Source organism: Lineus longissimus, chromosome 8 (assembly GCF_910592395.1).
Source record: "Lineus longissimus chromosome 8, tnLinLong1.2, whole genome shotgun sequence".
Taxonomy (NCBI): domain Eukaryota; kingdom Metazoa; phylum Nemertea; class Pilidiophora; order Heteronemertea; family Lineidae; genus Lineus; species Lineus longissimus.
In genome coordinates this window covers 18771189-18792612 of record NC_088315.1, presented here as the reverse complement: position 1 = coordinate 18792612, position 21424 = coordinate 18771189, and the positions used below count along the sequence as shown (strand labels likewise).

Sequence of the window (21424 nt, the reverse complement as noted above, 5' to 3'; positions counted from 1 at the left end):
CCCAGAAAAACTTCCCCTCACACAATGATACACACTAGAATTCTATTGTGCAACGGAAAGCTTTCTGGGCCACCCTGTACACAACAACAGCCAGAGATCTCTTGACCACCAGTCACAGACTGGTACCACGACATCATTGTGGCTCCATGACACATACAGGTCTCAGTTAAGGTCACAACCTGTGTTGGTACTCATTCACTGTCCCAACTTATCCTCAGTGGAAGAGCTGTGCTGAAGAGAGACATACAGGTCTCGCTCGGCACAACCTGTCTTGGAACACAGAGACATTCGCCATCCCTGCTCATTATCAATTTCACTGTTGCCCTAAAGAGAGACACACCTGTGTCAGCAAGGGACAACCAGTCTTGATACACGGAGACATCAACCATCCCATAGCCAGTTCCACAGTTGCGCTAAAGAGAGACATTCGGCACAACCTGTCTTGGAACACAGAGACATTCGCCATCCCTGCTCATTATCAATTTCACTGTTGCCCTAAAGAGAGACACACCTGTGTCAGCAAGGGACAACCAGTCTTGATACATGGAGACATTCACCATCCCTGTCCATGGCCAGTTCCACAGTTGATCTATGAGAACCATACAGTCCTCGCTGGCAACAGTCTGTCTTGATACACCATCCCTGCATATATGGTCAGTTCCACAATTGGGCTGAAGACAAACTTGTCTCAGCTACAGGGCACAACCTGTCTTGATTCATGAAGACATTCACCATCCCTGGCCACATGGGCTGTGCAAGGGTCGCACTGAAGAGAGACATACTTTGTCTCAGCTAGGCACAACCTGTCTTGATACACGGAGACATCGACCATCCGATAGCCAGTTCCAAAGTTGCGCTAATGAGTGACCATTCTTGCTTGTTGATGCTAGGAGATATTCACCATCCCTGCCAATGGTCAGTTCCACAGTTGCACTAAAGAGAGACACCCTGGTCTCAGCTAGTCACAACCTGTTCAGATACACAGAGACGACATTCACCTTCCCTGCCCATGGCCTGTTCCATAGTTGCGCTGAAGAGAGACATACTGGTCACAGCTAATCACAACCTGTCGTGATCCTTGGAGTAATTCACAATGCCTACCGTACCCATGGCAAATTCCACAGAGCGCTAAAGCGAGACCTGTAGGTCACAGCTCGACATTACCTGCTGTTCTGAGACATTCTCCATCCCGGTCAATTTTCAGTTCCACAGTTGCGCAGATACAGACAGACTGGTCTCAGCTAGTCACAACCCGTCTTGAAACATAGACATTAACCATCCCTGCCAATGGTCAGATCCATAGTTGAGCTAAAGAGAGACATACAACCTGTCTTGATACACGGACACATCAACCATCCGATAGCCAGTTCCACAGTTGTGCTATGTAGAGTGACCATTCTTGCTCGTCGATACACTGGGATATTCATCATTCCTGCCAATGGTCAGTTTCACAGTTGCACCAAAGAGAGACATAAGGTCTCAGGGAGTCACAAACTGTCTTGATACATGAAGACATTAACCCTTCCTGTCCATGGCCAGTTGCACAGTTGATCTATGAGAGACATGCAGTCCTCGCTGGCTACAGTCTGTCTCGATACACCATCCCTGCATATGGTCAGTTCCACAATTGGGCTGAAGACAAACTTGTCTGCGCTGCAGGGCACAACCTGTCTTGATTCATGAAGCCATTCACCATCCCTGGCCACATGGGCTGTGTAAGGGTTGCACTGAAGAGAGACATACTTTGTCTCAGCGAGGGACAACCTGTCTTGATACACGGATACATAGCCAGTTAGCCAGTTAGCCAGATAGCCAGTTCCACAGTTGCGCTAATGAGAGTGACCATTCCTGCTCGTTGATGCTAGGAGATATTCATCATCCCTACCAATGGTCAGTTCACAGTTGTACTGAAGACAAACATGCTGGTCTCATTTAGTCACAACCTGTTCTGATACATAGAGACATTCACCATCCTTGCCCATTCCCAGTGCCTCAGTTTCACTATGGAGAGACATGCTGGTTTCAGCTAGGCACAACCTGTCTTGATTACATGGAGACATTCACCACCGCTGCCCATCGCCAGTCCCACAGTTGCTCTGAGGAGAGAAGTAGGTCACAGCTAGTTACAACCTCTTCTGATACATGGAGACTGAAACAATTTCCCCATGTGCCATTTACATGTGATCCCTTTAATATAAAGAGACCAGTCATGTACGGTCCCTTTAATGCACTTGTAAATAAACACAGATGTTTTAGTCCTTGAGTTAAGTCCTTCTTTGTTGGAACTGTCAGGCAATTGGGTGGAGGTCTTGTGTAGTGTTTATGGCATGTACGAAGGGCAGATTGGATTTAGCTGAGGTTGGTGAATGTTGAGGACTGTTGACTGACTGTGACTTTTGTATTTGCTGTGGGTTTTCCCTTTCTTTATGAAATAAAAAACCATATGAGGAATCGTATTGAGTCTTGAGGCCTGGATCCTTACAGAGACATTCAGCCTGTCCGTGGCCAGTCCTACAATTGTACTAAATAGAGACATACTGTCTCAGCAAGTTAACGTGTCTTGATTACACAGAGACATTCACTACTTTTGCCCATTGCCAGTTTTACAGTGCACTGAAGAGAGACATGCTGGTCTCGGCTAGTTACAACCTCACAGAGACAGTCACTATCCCTGTCTTGGACAGTTCTACATTTGCACTTAAGAGAGACATCCTGGTCACAGCTAGTCACAACCTGTTTTTATACACATCAGATATTCGCTACCCCTGCCAAAAGCCAGTTCCACAGTTGTGCCAAAGAGAGACATAAAGGTCTCAGCTAATCACAACCTGTTCTGATACACAGAGTTATTCACCATGCCTGCTCATAGCCAATTTCACAGTTGCCCTAAAGAGAGATATACCTGTGTCAGCAAGGGACAACCTGTCTTGATACACGGAGACATTTGCCATCCCTGTCTGTGGCCAGCACAGCAGTATAAGGAAATTATACCTTTCGAGTTGCTCACATGGCTAAAGAGAGAGGAACAGGTATCAGCAAGTCACAACCTGTCTTGATATACAGAGTCATTCATGATTCCTGTCCATGGCCAGTTACACAGCTGTGCTAAAGAGAGACATACATGTACCTGTCTCAGCAAGGGACAACCTGTCTTGATACACGGAGACATTCTGCATCCCTGTCCATGGCCAGTTACACAGCTGTGCTAAAGAGAGACATACATGTACTTGTCTCAGCAAGGGACAACCTGTCTTGATACACGGAGACATTCTTCATCCCTGTCCATGGCCAGTTACACAGTTGTGCTAAAGAGAGACATACTTTGTCTCAGCAAGGGACAACCTGTCTTGTTACATGGAGACATTCTTCATCCCTGTCCATGGCCAGTTACACAGTTGTGCTAAAGAGAGACATACTTGTCTCAGCAAGGGACAACCTGTCTTGATACACGGAGACATTCTTCATCCCTGTCCATGGCCAGTTACACAGTTGTGCTAAAAAGAGACATACTTTGTCTCAGTGAGGGACAACCTGTCTTGATACATGGAGACATTCTTCATCCCTGTCCATGGCCAATTCCACAGGTGCCCTGAGAGACATGCTTGTCTCAGCAAGGGACAACCTGTCTTGATACACAGTGACATTCTTCATCCCTGTCCATGGCCAATTTCACAGGTGCCCTAAAGAGAGACATACTTATCTCAATAAGGGACAACCTGTCTTGTTACACGGAGACATTCACTATCCTCTCCCTGTCCAGTTCTTCTAATGAGACATGTGTAAGTCACAGCTAGTCACCTCTTCTGCTGCTTGGAGACATGCACCATCCATGCCTAATACCAGTTCCTCAGTTGTACTCAAGAGAGACAGACATACTGGTCTCAGCTGGTCACAACCTGTCTTGATACATGGAGAAATTTGCTACTCCTCCCCATGGTCAGTTCTGCAGCTGCAGGAAATGAGACTTATCAAGCTAATCACATCACCAAAAAGAGACTGGTCTTAGCTCGTCACAACCTGGTCTGACACTAACAGACACATATCCTTGCGATGAAATTCATCATGTATTCATTAGCTTCGTCACTTCAGATTGAAGTCAAATAAAGGAAGGATGATATTTTCAAATCATACTTTATTTACACAAATATACACTTTATACATTGAGCTGCAAAATAACTATATCACAAAATTTATATACTGCTATGACCAATAGAATTAAGAATCAAGAATTTAGGAAGTCTTTATTGAATCTGGATATAATCTGTCACTGTAGAAGCTTCAAGTAAAACTGGAATCACAACTGGTAAATTTGACAAATCTATCACAGCCTCAAATCGAAGTCAAATTATGAAATTCATTGCCAGCTTTGAAAATGAAACATCGAAAATAATAACGCCTCCCCGTCACATAAAGCACTCTATTAACGTCAAATCATCAAACACAACAATAGTGCCAATGCCTGCAGGAGGTTGACAGATGCATCACTCTTTCTTGAGCGAAATCTCAAAAGCCAAAAATGTCAATACTTTGTTTTAAACAATTGTTAACAATGTCCTATTTGGAAAACTATTGAGCACTAGCAGCAAACTGAGCGTTACACCATGAAAAAAGTTCAAGGGGCATATATCGGGAATCAGTTTCATACATAACACAGCTTGTATGTCCAAGTAGGCACATTATCCTAAATCGATTGTCTAAGTTGTCCCTATATAACCACTGAGGAATCCTTCCAGGTAGAGAGAGTGGGGGTGGGGGGGGGGGGGGTGGGTTACTACCATAGAAAGGGGTATGCACATCCATGTCTTGGAAAAAACTGGCAAAGGGTGGTTATTTCTATCAAAGCAGAGGGCCGTGCAGGAAATCTTCAGCCTCCATTCAGTGGAGCTTTGCCTGCTTAAGGCCATGGAATATCTAACCAACCTTCTGATACTTCTGCTTGACTAAAATGACAACATTGGCAGCCATGAAAAGCGTGGTAAGCCCCGATTTCGTAACAATAGCTGTCCCGTTCGTTGACTAGCAAATTAGCACTGTTGCCAGACTGATTATACTTCTCACCCCGCTGAAAGGGATGAGGATTGAGGTGCCTGCCTACCTACTGTAGGAGGTTTTAGGAGGTTTCCATGGACACGGATGTGAATAACCCTTCTTTTGGAGTGACCCCCGGGGAATTTCTTTCTCCTCATTACTACACATCCAACCGCCTCAACAATGCCTAAATCGCAAATCCAGCATCACCGAAATTTGACAGTGACAATTTGCGGCGTCCCGAAGGCCTGGTCCGACATCCTTCTCTCGTCAGACCTCGGCACCTTGGACCAATCAAGGGACGAATATTGCATCACAGACTTCTTTAAAAGGCGGGTATTGACTGCGTCTTCAGGGTTCTCAAATGGAGGGCTGAAAAAGACAAGTAGATGATTCAATTTCGTACATTTTGCAGCAGTCTTCATTCTGTGCATACCTCTTATCAGTATCAAAATGGGTGCCACGGTTTTTCAGATATTTGGTAGCAAGTGCTAGCACTTCCCCATTTTTCAAGAATTTTTCAGGAACATTGACCCCTCGCTTTAGTATCATTTTTTGCGTAGTGAAACTATTTCCTTCAAATTTTCAGAACATGTTCCCACATATCCCAAATCCGTTTTACCAATTTTGAGGTCCACCACTCGGCTTCAAGGCACCCCCCCCCCCCCCGGTAAAATAGTGCATAGATCCCATGCATGACGAGTTTAGATGCAAAAGGCGTCAAACGCCATTATGAAACAAATTGGGATAACTACGGTAAAAAAACCTCACAGCATCTCCGTCACGTTTTTGAACAAAATGAATGTTCCTACTCACTGATTACGATAAAAGTTGTTCCCAACCTCCCAGTCTTCTGGTTTCGTGAGCTCGAGTTTCTCTGCGTTGGAAGGGTAGAATATGCCTGGGTCACCAGCCGTCCTCCGACCAAATGCTATGGTATCTCTCACCGATTCGTTTACTTGGTCGTATAGTTTCTTCGCTCGGACCCGTTCTGATGTGAGCACCTCTGAAAAAGGGTTAATGCTTGTCAGAGGAGGTTTAAGACCATACACAGTTTAAGAATACAAGCCAATTGAACAGCACGAACGAAATCTTGGGAATCTAAAACCAGTCACAAAACACATTGACTGAGTGAATGTTGACAACTTGAGTAGCCTGGGGGACCTGGACCCAATGCCAAGGGACGTCTGCAACTGCTTGCAGCACCGGCTACACCAAGTGGAGCAAGACTCAAGGTTTACAGGTACATGGTCTCTCGACAGGATGCTGGAGAGGAGGACAGAGAGAGGAGACGTTGCCAAGTGTCACCTGCGAGGGACCCGTAGACGGCCACACAACTGAAGACAGGAGCCATGACACGGAGGTGACTGGTGGTGCTGATGGACTTGTTGGAGGGAGAAGGGCCAGTGAGGTATCCAGAGCCTCATCTTCTCTGATTGAGAGGTGGACAGAGAGAGGAGACGGTGCAAGTGTCACCTGCGAGGGACCCGTAGACAGTTGGCAACACAACTTAAGACAGGAGCCATGACACGGAGGGGACTGGTGGTGCTGATGGACTTGTTGGAGGGAGAAGGGTCAGTGAGTTATCCAGAGCCTCCACTTCTTTGATGTCTACACAACAACAACAGGAATATTCTCACGTCGTCTTCTTCTTCTTTGGCATCCGCTCCGCACTGACTTGGAGGTGTCATTCTCCAGAGAGTATACTCCTCCAAGGTGGGATGAGCATTTCTGCATGCCACTACGGTTAGGTGCCAATTGGATTTATTGACCTATTGACTCTGTTGGGCGGATGAGGCCCAACATAGTGGAAAGAAGAAGAAGAAGAAAAAGACTCAACCTACCATGTCTGTCTAATAATTCTAGTGATGGGATGTGATGGATGGTGTACAGGCGATACTCAGATTCCTGGGCAACAGGGTTGTTAAACAGGTCTGAAAAAAATTAAACAATGATGTAAAGATAGTGATTCTGCCAAAATATAAATGGTGAAAATTGTTTTTTTAATAAATTCTTCCAAACTGGAAAAATTAATAGCTGGTGCAAAATTTTGGCAGTTTACAGTATGAATGAACAACACAAGGGCTAATTTCCACTTACTTAACACTTTAAGGTCCTGCATCTTATTCAATTCTTTGATAACTCGTTCCAGCTTCGTTAGTTGATTGTTATGGAGCATAAGAGTCTGGAGGTTGTCGAGGTGATGCAGTGCACCGGTAATCTCCACGAGTTGATTGTTCTGCAGATACAGCTCCGTGATTCGGAAATTCGTCTGAAGACATTTGATTCGACGCAGCTGGAATATTAGAAAACCGGCCAATGAGAAGAAGGTAGTGGCTTATCAAATCGGCTTGGGGCACAGTCACTTGTGTATTTTTTTAAAACGCCTTCAGGGCTCATGAGGTCGGTTTTGATATGTACAAGAAAAACACGGAACTAGGTAACTCAATTACGACGACAACTTATTCGTATCGCATGATTCCATTCGTTGATGTGACGTCACTTCCTGTTTCTGTTAGCTTGTACCGTGTGTCGTCGTGACGACGTCATCAGCAATTGGCATCTGGATATACGCCAATATGAGTGGAAACTCTCAAATACGTACAATAGTACCTCTCCATTAAGGACACCCTTGGGACTGACAATTGCTGTCCTTAATAGAGAGGTGTCCTGTTTATAGAGGTCAGAATGAATGAAGATAACCAATTTCGGACCAAAACAAGTGTCCTTGATAGAGAGGGTGTCCTTAATAGAGAGATGTCCGCTAAATGAGGTTGCACTGTATATTATATAAATTGTGCCCATACGAATAGTTCGTTTTTTACCACTGTAAACTGTTTTAAACGTCATCGATATCCATACATCTAGTTCTTTAACAGGCATCAATTTTATTTTGCCCTTTTTATTTTATTTTGTACCAATGGTCACTATGACTAAGGAACACATCTGTTAAGTGTCAAAGTCTGTGAACAAGGCAACCAATACAAAACCAAGTGCCTACTGGTTTTACCCGCAGACAAGAGACAATCTTGTCGCACAGAGCAGCAAAAATAATCGCAGTTAGCAGCGAGAAAAATCGCTTGTTAGCCCGGCAAGAATTCTTTTCCAATGCCATCCAACTGACCTTATTTCCACTCAACCAAAGCCTTTGTAAATTCTTGAATCGAGACAAATCGCTGACATCATTGAGCTCCCTGAAAATCATAAGAATATATTCGTACAATGTATGATGATGGTGATAATGATGATGATGATGATGACGATGATGATTATCATCTATACAATATCTTTGTATCATGTACACATTAGCTGAGACTAGTGATCGAGAAAGTGAAAAGTTTTTTTTTAAAAGCATGTGTGTTCACTTTCATTTTAAATTCAGTTATTATGCAGACTGAAACTTGGACACCCAGGTATGCAGATAAATATTTAGTTTTGACATCAGTTGTAACTTACTTGTTTGATATGTACAATTCAATAACATCGTCATCTCTCTTGACTTTATTAGCTTCTAACTGATCCGCAATAACCTGTATCAAGATAAGGACGAAATAGTATTCAAATGGGTCATACTAATTCCCGACCTACCCCGACTTTTCCCGACATTTACCGACTTGCGGAAAATGTGTGTATTAATCATCAGAATATTTATATTTCGGGAAAAGTCGGGGTAGGTCGGGAATTAGGCCTAGTAAACCGATTCAAATCGTTTAAAACAATAGTGTTGGTCATAATATGGAAACAATGTTAGAGTTATGAACCTCTTCTTCTTGAACAGTCTTGCTGTTTAAATCAGTTTTCCTGGCACTCGCAGTCGGTGGTGTTCTCCAAGGATAGCGAAGAGGGGCTTTCTACGTCATGTGACTTTACATGATTAGGATGTAAGAGAAAGCTAGGCCTGTGAAAGTCAAACTGCTGAACTCTCTCCGTGAATCTGTTCACAGACCGTAGGCATATCAGCTACCAGTGCCATTATTGGTACCGGAACGGCGGTACCGGCAGTAACCCCCCCCCCCCCCCGACTCCTGATGAAGTGAAAAGTAATAATTTACTAAGCACGTGACTTATTTAGTAGTCTGCTGAAAGTAAAGTTGCTAGCTTTACGCCTTAACCGAACATGTGAAACTGTCTATTCAGACAGAGACTATTCGGTTTTGCTGTGATCGGCCAAGAGCAAACATGTGTCCGACAATAAAAATCTATCTACTCTATGTCTATCATAGTATAAGTATATGAAGCACACAAATACAGTGACTCTATTGCCGGATGGGACAATAACACGCTAAAGCAGTAATCTTATTCGCTTTGTTTGTGTTTAAAACAAAAAATCATTGTTGTTTTATCTATCACGAAAGTGTCCAGCCCGAAATACTGCTTAATTTGTTTTCTAACAAAACACTAATCTCATTATCAAAACAAACTTACTCGTTCAGAAGCCGCCATGTTTCTTGTTGCTACAATAAACTGGGTCAATGTTATTTTCAATACACAATTGCAGGTCACGTGATCTTTTAGATTGCGCGCGAAATGAAATTGTCAACAAACGCACGTGCGTAGTTCAAATGTCAACAAATGCACGTGGGTGGTTCCTGAACTAGCTTGCTTCCAACACTGGTGATAATCGTTATCAGAGAACGGCATCATCGTAATACTACAAGTGGCGGCGCATTGTGTGAAGTTGGCACATTATCCTCCTGGCCAGGTAAATCACACGCCCACGTTTTCCCTTTAATACTTCCAAAGGAGTCGGTGCGAATATATTCATGTTGATGTTATGTAAAGAGTGGAACCTCCCTCACCAGTGGACAGCTCTCTACTAAGGACACCCTCTCTATTAAGTACACTGGATTTGGTCTCAGATTAGTCATTACCAATCAATTTGACCTCTGTAATCAGGACGCCTCTCAATTACAAACGATCCTGATTGCCATACCGCCACACCTTTTTCACCAGACATACTTCAGCTGAGACAACACCTCTAGTGCAGAGTTGCAGTCTACCAATGGTCGTACTTCCCCAGCATGGTACCACTGTGGCACACGTACACTACCATTGACCAACCCATACGGACGGCACCAGTCCTCCTGAGCTTCAGGATTCAGTTGGAGGGACACTGCATGCAGTAGCCACCTAGATGCATGTTTTTATCCAGCACCAAAGTTTATCCACTTAAACCAAGTGTTTAACGTATTTCAATTCCCAAGCAAAATTTATTCATCAGTATGACGATACTCGCGAGAGGTTTATGTACTTCATCCGAAGAAGAATAGAATTAATGGGAAGATTCACAATGATCGTGACGCTCGGATGATGATGAAAGGATTTGTTAGTCCAATAGACGCCCAAGATCGCGAAATATCAGAAATCAGTAATAACAATAATTTAGTATCATAAACACATTTTATTTATTCTATTAATTCTTATTATCATTTTACATGGACATGGACGTGAGCCAATACAACATCAAGTACATGTACAATGGTAGTGATAGAGCAGCGTATGTATGTACATATCGGATGGTCCAAAAAGACCTCAAGGGCTTAAAAACCCATTTCGTCAAAATATCTATAAAAAAATGTACCTCTAGTTGGTAACATTTGGAATACACTACGATATGGATACTGTTAATAGTTAACGCCAAAAAGTCAATGCATTTTTAATTGATAACTTTTTCATGCTAAAAAATTAAAAATGTAAGACCAAACTCACAATGTGCACTGCATATTTCATTCATCAGTACATCGGGTGTAACAAAATAATGTCCTCTACTGAAAATGTTATAACTCTATATATACATATTTACAATGAGCTTCGGAAAACGTCTGCATCACAGAAAAGAAACTCATTGTTGTGATCAATATACATGTACTCTCGTTTCACCGACCTTAGACCTTAGATTGTTCCCTAAAAATTTGATACGGCCAAGCCGGAAAATAACGTCATGACAATCGGACAGCTCGGTGGCACCAACCAATTATCTATCGCAATCGAAGAACATGTCGAACTGCATTAAATGACCATGCGCATGTTTAGCTTGAATTTACGTGTAGATTCAAAACTGGTCTAAGATCGGCCAAACGAGACCAAGTGAATTTTGATTATATGTAAACACAATAATGCCAATATGTTGATACACTCGTGAAGTAATGTGGAAAAATAACTATTTTATGCATTTTTTCTACTATTCTCACTGGTAGTTCCTATTACACTGACTGTGAAATAACGTGTTTTAACTATCGAAATACTCCTTTTTTTTGCTAGAACAACTAATTAATGGTTAGCTTCACAAGCATTTTTACCAATTTCACAGGTGGTGCAATAGAAACTACAGGCTTAATTATTTTTACTAAAAACATTTGAGAGTGAAGACCGACCATCGACCACCTCAAGATTTTCTGAAAAAAAGGACGACCAGAAACTGTTCTTTTTAATGTGGTCTATTATGTAGTTGTAGAAGCACGTTACGTAGTTAGCGGCCAAGCACGGCTCCCACGATGGCGCGAGTAACAATGACCCTTGCGACCGGCTTCACGTGTTTCTTCACTTTCTTCCACGTCTTCTTCAACCAGCCGCGCCTGACCCGCTTCGGGGCCAAACTTGGGCTGGGCGTGCTCTCCCCCTCGAAGACCCCGGCCCTGAACGAAGGAAGTTCTCGGCAGAACTTGGCTATCTTCTCGCCAGCTTCAGCCTCGATGTCTTCTATGCTCTCCTCATCCACGTCCAACATGATGCTATTTTCAGATGGAACGTTCTGTAATGGAAATGATAATAATATAAGAGATCGCCGTCAAACGAGCAGCAATGCAGCAAAGCCAAGTTTCGTGACATCGCCAACGGCCACCACCTGCTGGTGCACCGTAGCCTAATGCACGGCAAGTGAAATCCCTAACGGAATGTACCAATGTGGAAATTACACCGATTGTGCATTTAAAGGTTGACCATTAGGCCCATAGGTGCCACCATTTTTGCTACATCTTGAAATCTTAAAGCAATCAGAAGTCCTTCCACTTGTCCAAGTGAACTGAATGCACATTTAAGACATTTAAAACACAGGCTATTCTCAGGAAACCAAAGAACAGACTCCCGTGCCACCCTTGTAATTGGCATTCACTTCGGTTTTAGAGTCCTAATTGCTTTCGGATTTCAAGTTGGCGCCAATAATGGTCGACCATAATATTTAATTAAAGAAAGGCAGAACAAGAATACAATCAACCGCCAATTATCCCGCAAACAGTTCCCGGGAAAATTAGGCGGCTTAAACTAATTTGAAAATGCCAGCCAATGAAGAAGAACGAACCTCATCTGTGGTTGTGTGGTCCTTGAAGATGATACCTCGGGCCATGGTGACCTCTCTGTTCAAGGGCATGATGATACAGCGGTCGGAGGTGAAGTCTTTAAAAACCGTCAGCCTCTAGAAATGAATGGCGAAGACATGTATTCATCCACGACCGGAAATGTGGCGCAAAAAGAGCTTATTAAAATGTCATGTTGTGGTAATACATGGCTGGGATGGAGCATAGAGGAATTAATTCTCAATCTGCAGTTGATTTTAAATCTACAGAGTCAGGCAATCACAGAAATATGCTTTTTGATAATATATTTAAGAACATGTGGTCTCACTGGTCAGTTTAGAACTCGTATTTTGATAGGGCCATATCAATGCGCGAGTGACGACATGACGGATATGCTGTACAGAAGTAATTTTTTCTCAGGCAATTGGTATTGGAATGTTGTAAACTTTTATCATGATTATATTTGGTAATGGTTCTTTTTAACACATTTGGTGAGGAGTGATTGGCCACAGGGGTATTTTTTGCCAAAACGTATGTACAGCAATGCAGGCCACACGTAATGTACATAGTGTAAAATACGTGGCTCTGGCCTATAGATGACATTTCTTTTATTTGCCTGACTTAGGCGTGAAAACACGACGTGAAGATGAATCAAATGTAGTCCGCTCTTTAAAAATGACTTGTTTGTTCTTCATGACACGTATCAAAGGTGAAAAATGACGCGTTACATAACGTGAAAACGTGAACTCTATGTAATCGCGGCCTAAGAGTGCATAATTTTGTTTGCCGAAAAACCTGTGAAGGGTTTTCAACAGCTCAAAAAGGCTAAGAGTGTAGAAAAATGTATGTTACTCACCGCTTCGAAGTCGTGCATGATGATAGTGTGATCGGCAGCGCCTTGCTTGGGAACGACCACAAACTTGGTATCGACCCCATCAACCACTGTTTCCCTGTAGTCTTTCCCCTCCAGTGTGAATCCAACTTCTTTGACGTCTTGTGCAAGCGCGCCGAGGGCGGCAAGGCCGAGGATAAGGAAGAGTTTCATCTGAAAAAAGCGAGGGCATTAAGTCGTGGTATATGGGGCGGTGCGAAATAAAGTAGAACCTCTCTATTAAGGACACTCTCGGGACTGCCAAGTGCTGTCCTTAATAGGGAGGTGTCCTGATTGGAGAGGTCAAATTGAATGGAAAGTGCCACTTTGGGACCAAAACTAGTGTCCTTAATAAAGAGGTTGTCTTTAATAGAGAGGTGCACCGAACTTCAAAAGGCCTACGCCATTCGTTAGAATTTATTAATTTGTTTCGAAATCTGTAATTGAATTTGAAAATCTTCAATTGCTAAATATACGTGGACGTATTGAATATAAGTTTCAGCTTCGTCGTTGTGTGGACAGAGACACAAATACTACACATGCCAAGTTTTAGCAAATTTGCATGCATGATAACTGCACTACGGCATTGTATATAACTGCATTTCTATTTTCCTGGACCAACAGTAAGTACGAATGGCATACCCCTTTAAGGTGTAAACTCCGATGATACTTTTCTTGCCAGTATGTAATAACGTATGATTTTGCATGACTTCAGATATTGATTTTGTCCTTTTGTACTAAAAATGTCTCGAGTCCAAACATTCTACCTCTCTTGAGAACAGACAACAACATGCTCCTACAAGACATCAATCCGTGGGATTAAAAAAACTGTGCAAAGGGGGTGCATGGGGCGACACATATCTAAATCGGCGCTCCGGTATAAAAAAAAAACCTGAATCCCCAGAGGCAATATTGGCAAATCTTGATGCAGTGTTTTTCCCCTTCCGAATTTACGCCTGTTTCTCTCGTCTATCCGGGCGTCCCGAGAAAGACCCCTCGCCCTCAATAAGGAAACACATACTTTGGGGGACGGTGATCAAAAAATCAAAAAATCAACTTACCATTTTTGCTGGTTGAATAGATGCGGGAGTCTAGTCGTATGCAGATGATGAAATTGTCGTCGTCTGTTGCGGTGTCTCGATGGTGAATGAAGGAGACACGAGCTGGTCCCCTTTTATAGCACTACAGACAAAAAAATAGGTATGAATTCCCAGAATTTGTTAATAATCATCTTGAGGGCTATTATCACCTGAGAAAAACCAATGACTAATCGGTCTGGGTCTCAATTCGGCATAATACGTTGTTGGACGACCTTTACGAGAGTTTTCAAGTGCCGTAAAACGGTTGAAGTGCAAATATATGTCAACTATCATACTTCACAAAAAAATATCGGCCAGTCAATAAAAAACCGCAACGAACTTTAAGAATACATGTAATTATCTCATGAAGGTCTGCAGTGCGGTCACGGTTTGAAACAACATTGGAACCTCCCTTATAAACCGACACCAATGTTAATATGACACCCTTTCTAAAAAGGACATCATTTCGATTCTAGATTGGTCAGTTCCATTCAAAATCCATTCAAAGAGGAGTTATTTGCCTGCCGATGCAACCAAGTCACTTGTCAATGGTCTGGTAACATCTAGACTCGACGACTGCAATGCTCTTCTTGATGGTGTCTCAGGTCAACTGGTGCAATCCCTACAGAAAGTTCAAAACGCCTCGGCACGTTTGATCACTCGTACTAAAAAGTCTGACCACATAACACCTGTACTGATCGACCTACATTGGTTGCCCGTGAAGTTTAGGATCCGGTACAAAGTTCTCATCCATACCTTTCGAGCCCTTCATTCCACAGCCCCTCCTTACATCTCGGAGTTGGTTTCCTTCCACAGGCCTGGCAGAGCACTCCGCTCTGCGGGGGAGTATAAACTCAAGGTCCCCCGCCATAGGACGGTCTGTGGAGGGAGATCTTTTAGGGGCTTCGGCCCCAAGGCTGTGGAATGAACTTCCTCTGTCCATCCGATCGACAGCTGACCTGGGCATCTTCAAGAAGGCATTGAAAACCTATCTTTTTAAATTAAATTAAATTTTTAAATCCGTTTTTAATCATGTGGTCCTAAATTGTTTTATTGCTGTATTTTAGTACTTTGAGCACATTGTTTCTTAGATTGTAAGGTGCCTTTGAGCAATTCGTTGATAAAGGCACCTAAAAATATGTTTTAATGATAATAAAAAAAACTTGATCTTTTTTATCAGGACATACATGTATCTCTATTGAGGACAACATTTATCAGTCCCCAAGGGTGTCCCTTATTGAGAGGTCAGTGCTTGGAATATCACCAGGGAGTCTCTTCCACCCCTTTGAGTCAAGGCCAACCACCTCTCCGAGTTAATCCCGCCTCAGACTGAAGGCGGCCACTTCCAGACAAGGTTCTTACATGGTTGTACATTCACCTGACAACTTTCTCACCGTGGTGAGACGATGCCTTGACATCGATGGAGCCTTTTCAGGTTCTCAAACGGCTGATATCGCATTTCTGTCTTTAGTGTCCGAACAAAGTAATGAGATGTAAACTTTGATTTCTCCCGCACGCGCAATGGTTTCAGTTGGGAGATTCGCGGGAAGTCTGTTGCCGTTTCTCAGTGGTGAACATGGACACGCATGATTCATTAATATTGATGACATGCTGATTTGACAAATGTCACGATTGTCTAAATGTCTTTCATTGACCTATGACGTCATCGTAAATCTTAAAGCCTGACCTTTATAACTCAAAAGATGTTATCACTGAATTTGTGCGGACTGTCACTGGCAAGTACCATTGCATTAAAAAATGGTTTGCAGACACCTTTTTTAAAGAATATTGTTGTGGCAGAACTTGACATTTAGCGATGAGATGATGCAAAATCCGTCATCGGCATAGGGTTGTGAAGTTCTTGTCGTCATTAGGTCAGTCATTACCCAAAACTCATGGCACAAATGTTACGTGAGTCAAAAAGTAAATATCAGGTGAATGAATCGCTTGTTTGTCGTCATGTAAAAAAAATCCAGACAGCCACGATGGTGCGTTGATCTAATTTTTAATTATGTAATGACCTGCGCTCATTTCTGACACAGAATTTCGCCACGTGATTTCACAAGGACCTTATTTTCCAACCTGACCATCGTCTGTCCTTACGAGACATTCAAAAAGCAAATCATGGAAAGAATTCTTCGATTGATGACGAGACCATCTTCGATGTGTTCGTTCTTTTCCTCTTCCATTTTTTATCGCTCGTCTGCAGGGCGATTTTTTTACCCTTGACCACCACTCAACATCACGTCATCTCTTTTTCCGTCTCAATTCATTGCCCTTCTCGCAAAAGCAATTTTGTAAAAAATTAACAGATCTAAAACAAGATCTTACTACCCCAAATATGTTCTTTTTCCACACCTTTAGTGTTGGAGGTGTTTTGCACTGAGAAGGTTATTTGATTTAGGCGAAAAAAACCTCAACCAGGATATTATTCCTGTTTCGAGACTTTTTAAAATTATATTTTGGCCAATGTAAAAAATTGCACTTGTGAACCTAAGAGGCAACTTTCAAACGAATTCAAAGAATTTTTGTTTTTTGCCTTATAAATTGCGAATTTCTGGAAAGGAAGTAAAATTCTCTTCTATATCATTGAGAAAAGAATGGGTTTTACCGAAAATTGGAGAACGTCTAATGTTACCATAATATGGGCTGAGGTAAATAAAATCAAGTCCTAGACTATAACTTTCTAGGGCAAAGTCATCAACTTCTTCAAGTTCAGATTTTCATGGCTGACGTGGCATGTCTAAATCTGGGGCTCAAACTTTGTTCTATTTATATATCGGTGTATCCGGTGGTCATTAAGGTCCCCATCTCTCCATGTTTTGCGGTCACGAGACCTCTCCTGCAAAAAAACTCAGTTCCTGCTTGCCAGCCATTTTTGCAGCATGTCACGTGATCCACCGACAATTCTGATTGGACAATAAGTAAACGTGCGTGTAGCCCATTCAAATAGACTACAATCCGCTACGCTGTAGGCCGGCGTCCGGTGTAGAAGTTTAAAATGTCCTAGGATAGCATGCCCGGGAAACAAAGGATTCTATTATGCGCTTCAATCTCTGAGCTATTGACGGTCAGAGTCTCTATAGAACCATATTGCAGAATACAATAGGGCCGGACACTTTTTCCAGGGTGGGGGGGGGGGGGGGGGGCATTTGTTACTGTTACACCGGGTCTAAGCGTGTCTATATCGCGGTGCATAAAAAATGTGGATTTAAAAAAATTATACATAGACAGTGATTCCCAAATCAGTTTGTTGGCTGATGCTATCGCCCCCAGTGTATATTTCATTTGTGGAGCTTGCTCTAATTTTTCAAAAAATTCTTTAATTCTTGCGCTGCACCGACGTCTTCAATTTGGAAATACAATGCAAGTTATATAGTTTAACTCTAATTTGGTCAAGTAGATTGTAGCACACTGATGAAGAAACAATGAAATAATTTTAAACAAAAATCTTTATTAAAAAGTAGACATATAGCACAGGCCCTTGAGTACATGTATTTATAATAGGGGTAGAAGGCGTAAAATAGGGGTATAAGCCCAGGAACTAGGCTAGCATAGAAATACATGTACTCAAGGGCCTGTGCATATAGCACCGAAATATAACGAAAGGATTAAGAGAAACGGCGTTTGGGAAATTTTGCTTGCGCTCCCAACTTGTACGTGTGTTCATTAAATTCACTTTGAATTGTAAATATTTTTCACGAAAGTCTGATCAGTACGGTTATGACTTTTGAACACCCACTTTCCAGGTTTTCCCGATAGAGGCGCCACTGTCTAAGCGTGAAAAACTATTAGTGAGGTTTCGCAACCACCAGTTTAGGCCCTACGACGACGTTTATCTCTTGTGTGAGTTCACCCGAACAATAGATAAACGTCGTCGTAGGGCCTAACCGGATGGTTGCGAAACCTCACTAGATAACTCACGGATAATGCTCGGTGCATACTTCAACGACTGTTGGATTTGTCATGTTTTTCACGCTTAGACAGTGGCGCCTCTATCGAGTAAACCAGGAAAGTGGGTGTTCAAAAGTCATAACCGTACGGTGGCTGGGAAAGGACATCACATGATTTTTTTAACATGAAATTCTTTTTCAACATGAAAATTTTTTTTTCAAGCAATATCTCGATCGCTCGAGCTAAATAACTCGGCCGCTCGAGATAAATAGCTCGATCGCTCGAGATATTTCTTGAAAAAAAAGGTTCATGTTGAAAAAAAATATTTTCATGTTGAAAAAAAATGTTTCATGTTGAGAAAAAAAGTGATGTCCTTTCCCCAGCCACCGTAGATAAGTCAGTTGATGTAAGCTATCATTCGTATCCGATGAACACTGTTTATAAAAAGAGGATATATTAAAAAGGGGATTTCACACGACCAACGGTTCGGCTTACTTTTTACATTTTCTCTGGCGGTGAATATTAACCTCCTGATTTCCTGTTCATAAGTCTGGCGCAGATCAGTCAGCGAGATACGGCCTGATGAACATGCGGACAATAGAGCCCGCAATAGGGTTCCATTCAGAAACTCGCGTGCGACTTTATGATGCATGAATTGTTGGCGCGGTAAGGGCTACTCGTACGAACGCGGCAGAGAACATGTACACTGAAAACATGAGCAGCAACCTTAAAGAGATACTAGGTTATGCTAACAAACTAACAGCTCCTATTACAATAGTAGGCCTACTTATTTATGGAGAACACAAAGAATTTTACTTTTTCCTGTCATTTCCGAATATAAGTGGCAATAAAATGTTCTTAATGTTGACTTTTGATTCCATTATTTATCAAAATGATCGCACTGGCACCATCCCCTGCTTAACTGATTAACCCTCTATTCGCTGGATTGTTAAGGTTTGATTGCTATATACACGCGAAGTGTGGTTTTGAGACACCCTTTACCTTAAGGGCCTCACTCCGTTCGTTTAAAGAATTGAAAATTAAACCACAATTTCAAATTTTGTAAATACACAGCGAATATAAATTTCAACAATGCCGTTTGGTAGACTGATATACAGATACATGTACAATGAATGCCAAGTTTCAGCAAATTTGCGTGCATAATAACTCTACGGCAGTTTTTACTTCTAATTAACATGTATCTGAGCCACAAGAAAAAACAGTGAACTAGATTTAGGCGGAGGGGCGGTGGATTTTGCGCCAGCCACTCATTGTCTATTTGCCGTTGCCGTATTTTGGCTTTTCGATCCCCACGGAAGCTGTTTCGTGCGGGTTGATGTGAACAAGATTTGCCCTGATGACCCTTTCATAAGACAGTGGAACTATGGGAATTCAGGCCTAGGTATACGAGCGGGCTTTGTTTACAGACAATATACTCTAGTTTCTCACTTCTAACGTCCAGCCAGCCTATGCATGCTTCCCGAAATTGGTGGCTTGCATTGGAACTAACGTTTCCCCCCTTGTCTGTCATCAAAGGCAATCAAGTGTGTTGGTCAACCATGACTATCTCCTTTGTCCCTCCACCATAAGGCCTAGTTTCCCCTTATGACATCACTATTTCGGACACTCGGCTCCCCATTTCTGGAAAGTTGTATACAGTACACATTTCTAGGCCCGTAATGGGGGAAATGTTAGGCCTTCTGCTGGTCAATCAATCAAGAAACTTACTCCCGTCTTGGGCCTACCAAAATGTACACATACACTGGCTTACTGCAGTGAACGTTAGGCGTGCGAAACTAGAGTACTGTTTGTAATTGTCTTGCCTTTAAAAGCAAACTTACACCAAGCCTGGAGGTCAATAGCAACCGAGCCCTCTACGCAGTTAAACAAATTCAGGTCTTATCCAATACACGGGTCTATACATTGTAATACTAACACCTCTGTTACTTTCACATCTTCTACAATAACTAAAAGGAAAGAAATATTATCTGCGGAGGCAAAAGTTGGCATGCCATAATGGGTGAAGATGTCGTCCCTCATGTATTTCTGGTAACAGACTCGTTCCGCGATGTACTGCGTGTCAATTAAAACATGTTTTACCTTCGATTTCAAATACTTGCGAAGTCTTTTTTCTTACTGCAATTATCATTCATCCGAATTGTGTCGAATTTTGTGTTTAAGCCGGAGATGATGCATATAGAATGATCTGCCCGCTGACACATTTCGTTCAGCAAAATTTCATCACAAAGTCACGCTGCAAATCATCATCGATTTCCATGAGACTAGTGCAATCGAATATGTGGGGTTGGTTCTATATAATGCGTCCCGGTGTTACTAGTAGTCAGTGTTTCTCATCTGTCAGTGTTTCTCATATTTCAGTGTTCTGATTCATAGAAACAGCCCTTTTTAGTGATGTGATTAAGGCCGGGAATTTCGACCTGAAGAAAACGCGCGTTATCCATTACATTTCAAATGTATCTTCTCCCTCTAGTGCATTTCAAATTTGTCTGTCGTCAAGATGGGTCAAAAGGACGAAAAAATAAAACACACGTTTGATTATAAATAGTGAAATGATCCCTGTATGTATGACATGCAATACTCTATATACAAAGACGCCGAGAGAAAAGATGGCATTTAAAAAAAACCCGTCGTCTCTTGTTATAGAGATAAATGGCCGAAATATCGGCTGTGCCGCAATCTGTTTCTGCTCGATTAGCCTCTCTGAAGGGAAGGTGGCCTTAGCACGGGAGAAAACTTCCGTGCGGCCACCGACACTCGCATGTATATTCCGCCATATGTTCTGGACTGAGATTAGGACATCGGAATACATCACTCTCTGAAGTTAAAAGATGAGAAAACCTTGTCTGAAGACATCGATGAGGCAAGAAAGGAAACGTTTGTCACTGGTCTTATAGAAGGGAAAGAGTATTTTCAAAATGACAACATTTTCATCAGTCAACTTTCATTGGCCTTGTATTGTATATCGATTATAATTATCGTCACTTTAATATACCAGGCTGCAGCTATCTTCACAAGTAGATAACTAGTTGTTTGACAAATACAAAGGCTTGTATATTTAATCATGATCACTATCAACAGTCCTGATGGTATTTCTTCTGCTGCTCCCAACACCGAGTGAGGTGGCGTGGAGCAAAGAACCATTGATTCGCATTCATTATGGCGCATCATGCGGCAGCTATCTTCACAACTTGACAGTGAGGAGTTCAACGATTTGCCACCAAAAACAAGGGCTTGCATAT

General features: G+C 42.3%; 2 protein-coding genes across 2 annotated transcripts; both read right to left on the bottom strand.

Annotated features, from left to right (window-relative positions):
• Positions 1 to 4170: 4170 nt before the first annotated feature.
• Positions 4171 to 9487, bottom strand: LOC135492428 (leucine-rich repeat-containing protein 72-like). Its single transcript, XM_064778914.1, has 7 exons — positions 9454 to 9487; positions 8485 to 8558; positions 8153 to 8222; positions 7129 to 7324; positions 6873 to 6962; positions 5845 to 6034; positions 4171 to 5400 (listed from the first exon to the last, which is right to left on the bottom strand). The coding sequence occupies exons 1-7, from the start codon at positions 9469 to 9471 to the stop codon at positions 5235 to 5237; spliced, it is 804 nt and encodes a 267-aa protein (XP_064634984.1). The 5' UTR covers positions 9472 to 9487; the 3' UTR covers positions 4171 to 5234.
• A 922-nt stretch (positions 9488 to 10409) lies between these two features.
• On the bottom strand, positions 10410 to 14354 carry LOC135492441 (uncharacterized). Its single transcript, XM_064778929.1, has 4 exons — positions 14253 to 14354; positions 13177 to 13365; positions 12326 to 12439; positions 10410 to 11779 (listed from the first exon to the last, which is right to left on the bottom strand). The coding sequence occupies exons 1-4, from the start codon at positions 14253 to 14255 to the stop codon at positions 11498 to 11500; spliced, it is 588 nt and encodes a 195-aa protein (XP_064634999.1). The 5' UTR covers positions 14256 to 14354; the 3' UTR covers positions 10410 to 11497.
• Between the last annotated feature and the right edge of the window lie 7070 nt (positions 14355 to 21424).

Excerpts from the sequence above, each read along its gene's own strand:
- LOC135492428 (XM_064778914.1), bottom strand. Across the intron at positions 7,325-8,152 it reads TTTGGTTGAGTGGAAATAAG|CTGCGTCGAATCAAATGTCT; the intron begins GTCAGTTGGATG and ends CTAATATTCCAG. Across the intron at positions 5,401-5,844 it reads AACAACTTTTATCGTAATCA|CCCTCCATTTGAGAACCCTG; the intron begins GTGAGTAGGAAC and ends TGTCTTTTTCAG.
- LOC135492441 (XM_064778929.1), bottom strand. Across the intron at positions 12,440-13,176 it reads TCATGCACGACTTCGAAGCG|AGGCTGACGGTTTTTAAAGA; the intron begins GTGAGTAACATA and ends ATTCATTTCTAG. Across the intron at positions 11,780-12,325 it reads ACCACACAACCACAGATGAG|AACGTTCCATCTGAAAATAG; the intron begins GTTCGTTCTTCT and ends TTTCCATTACAG.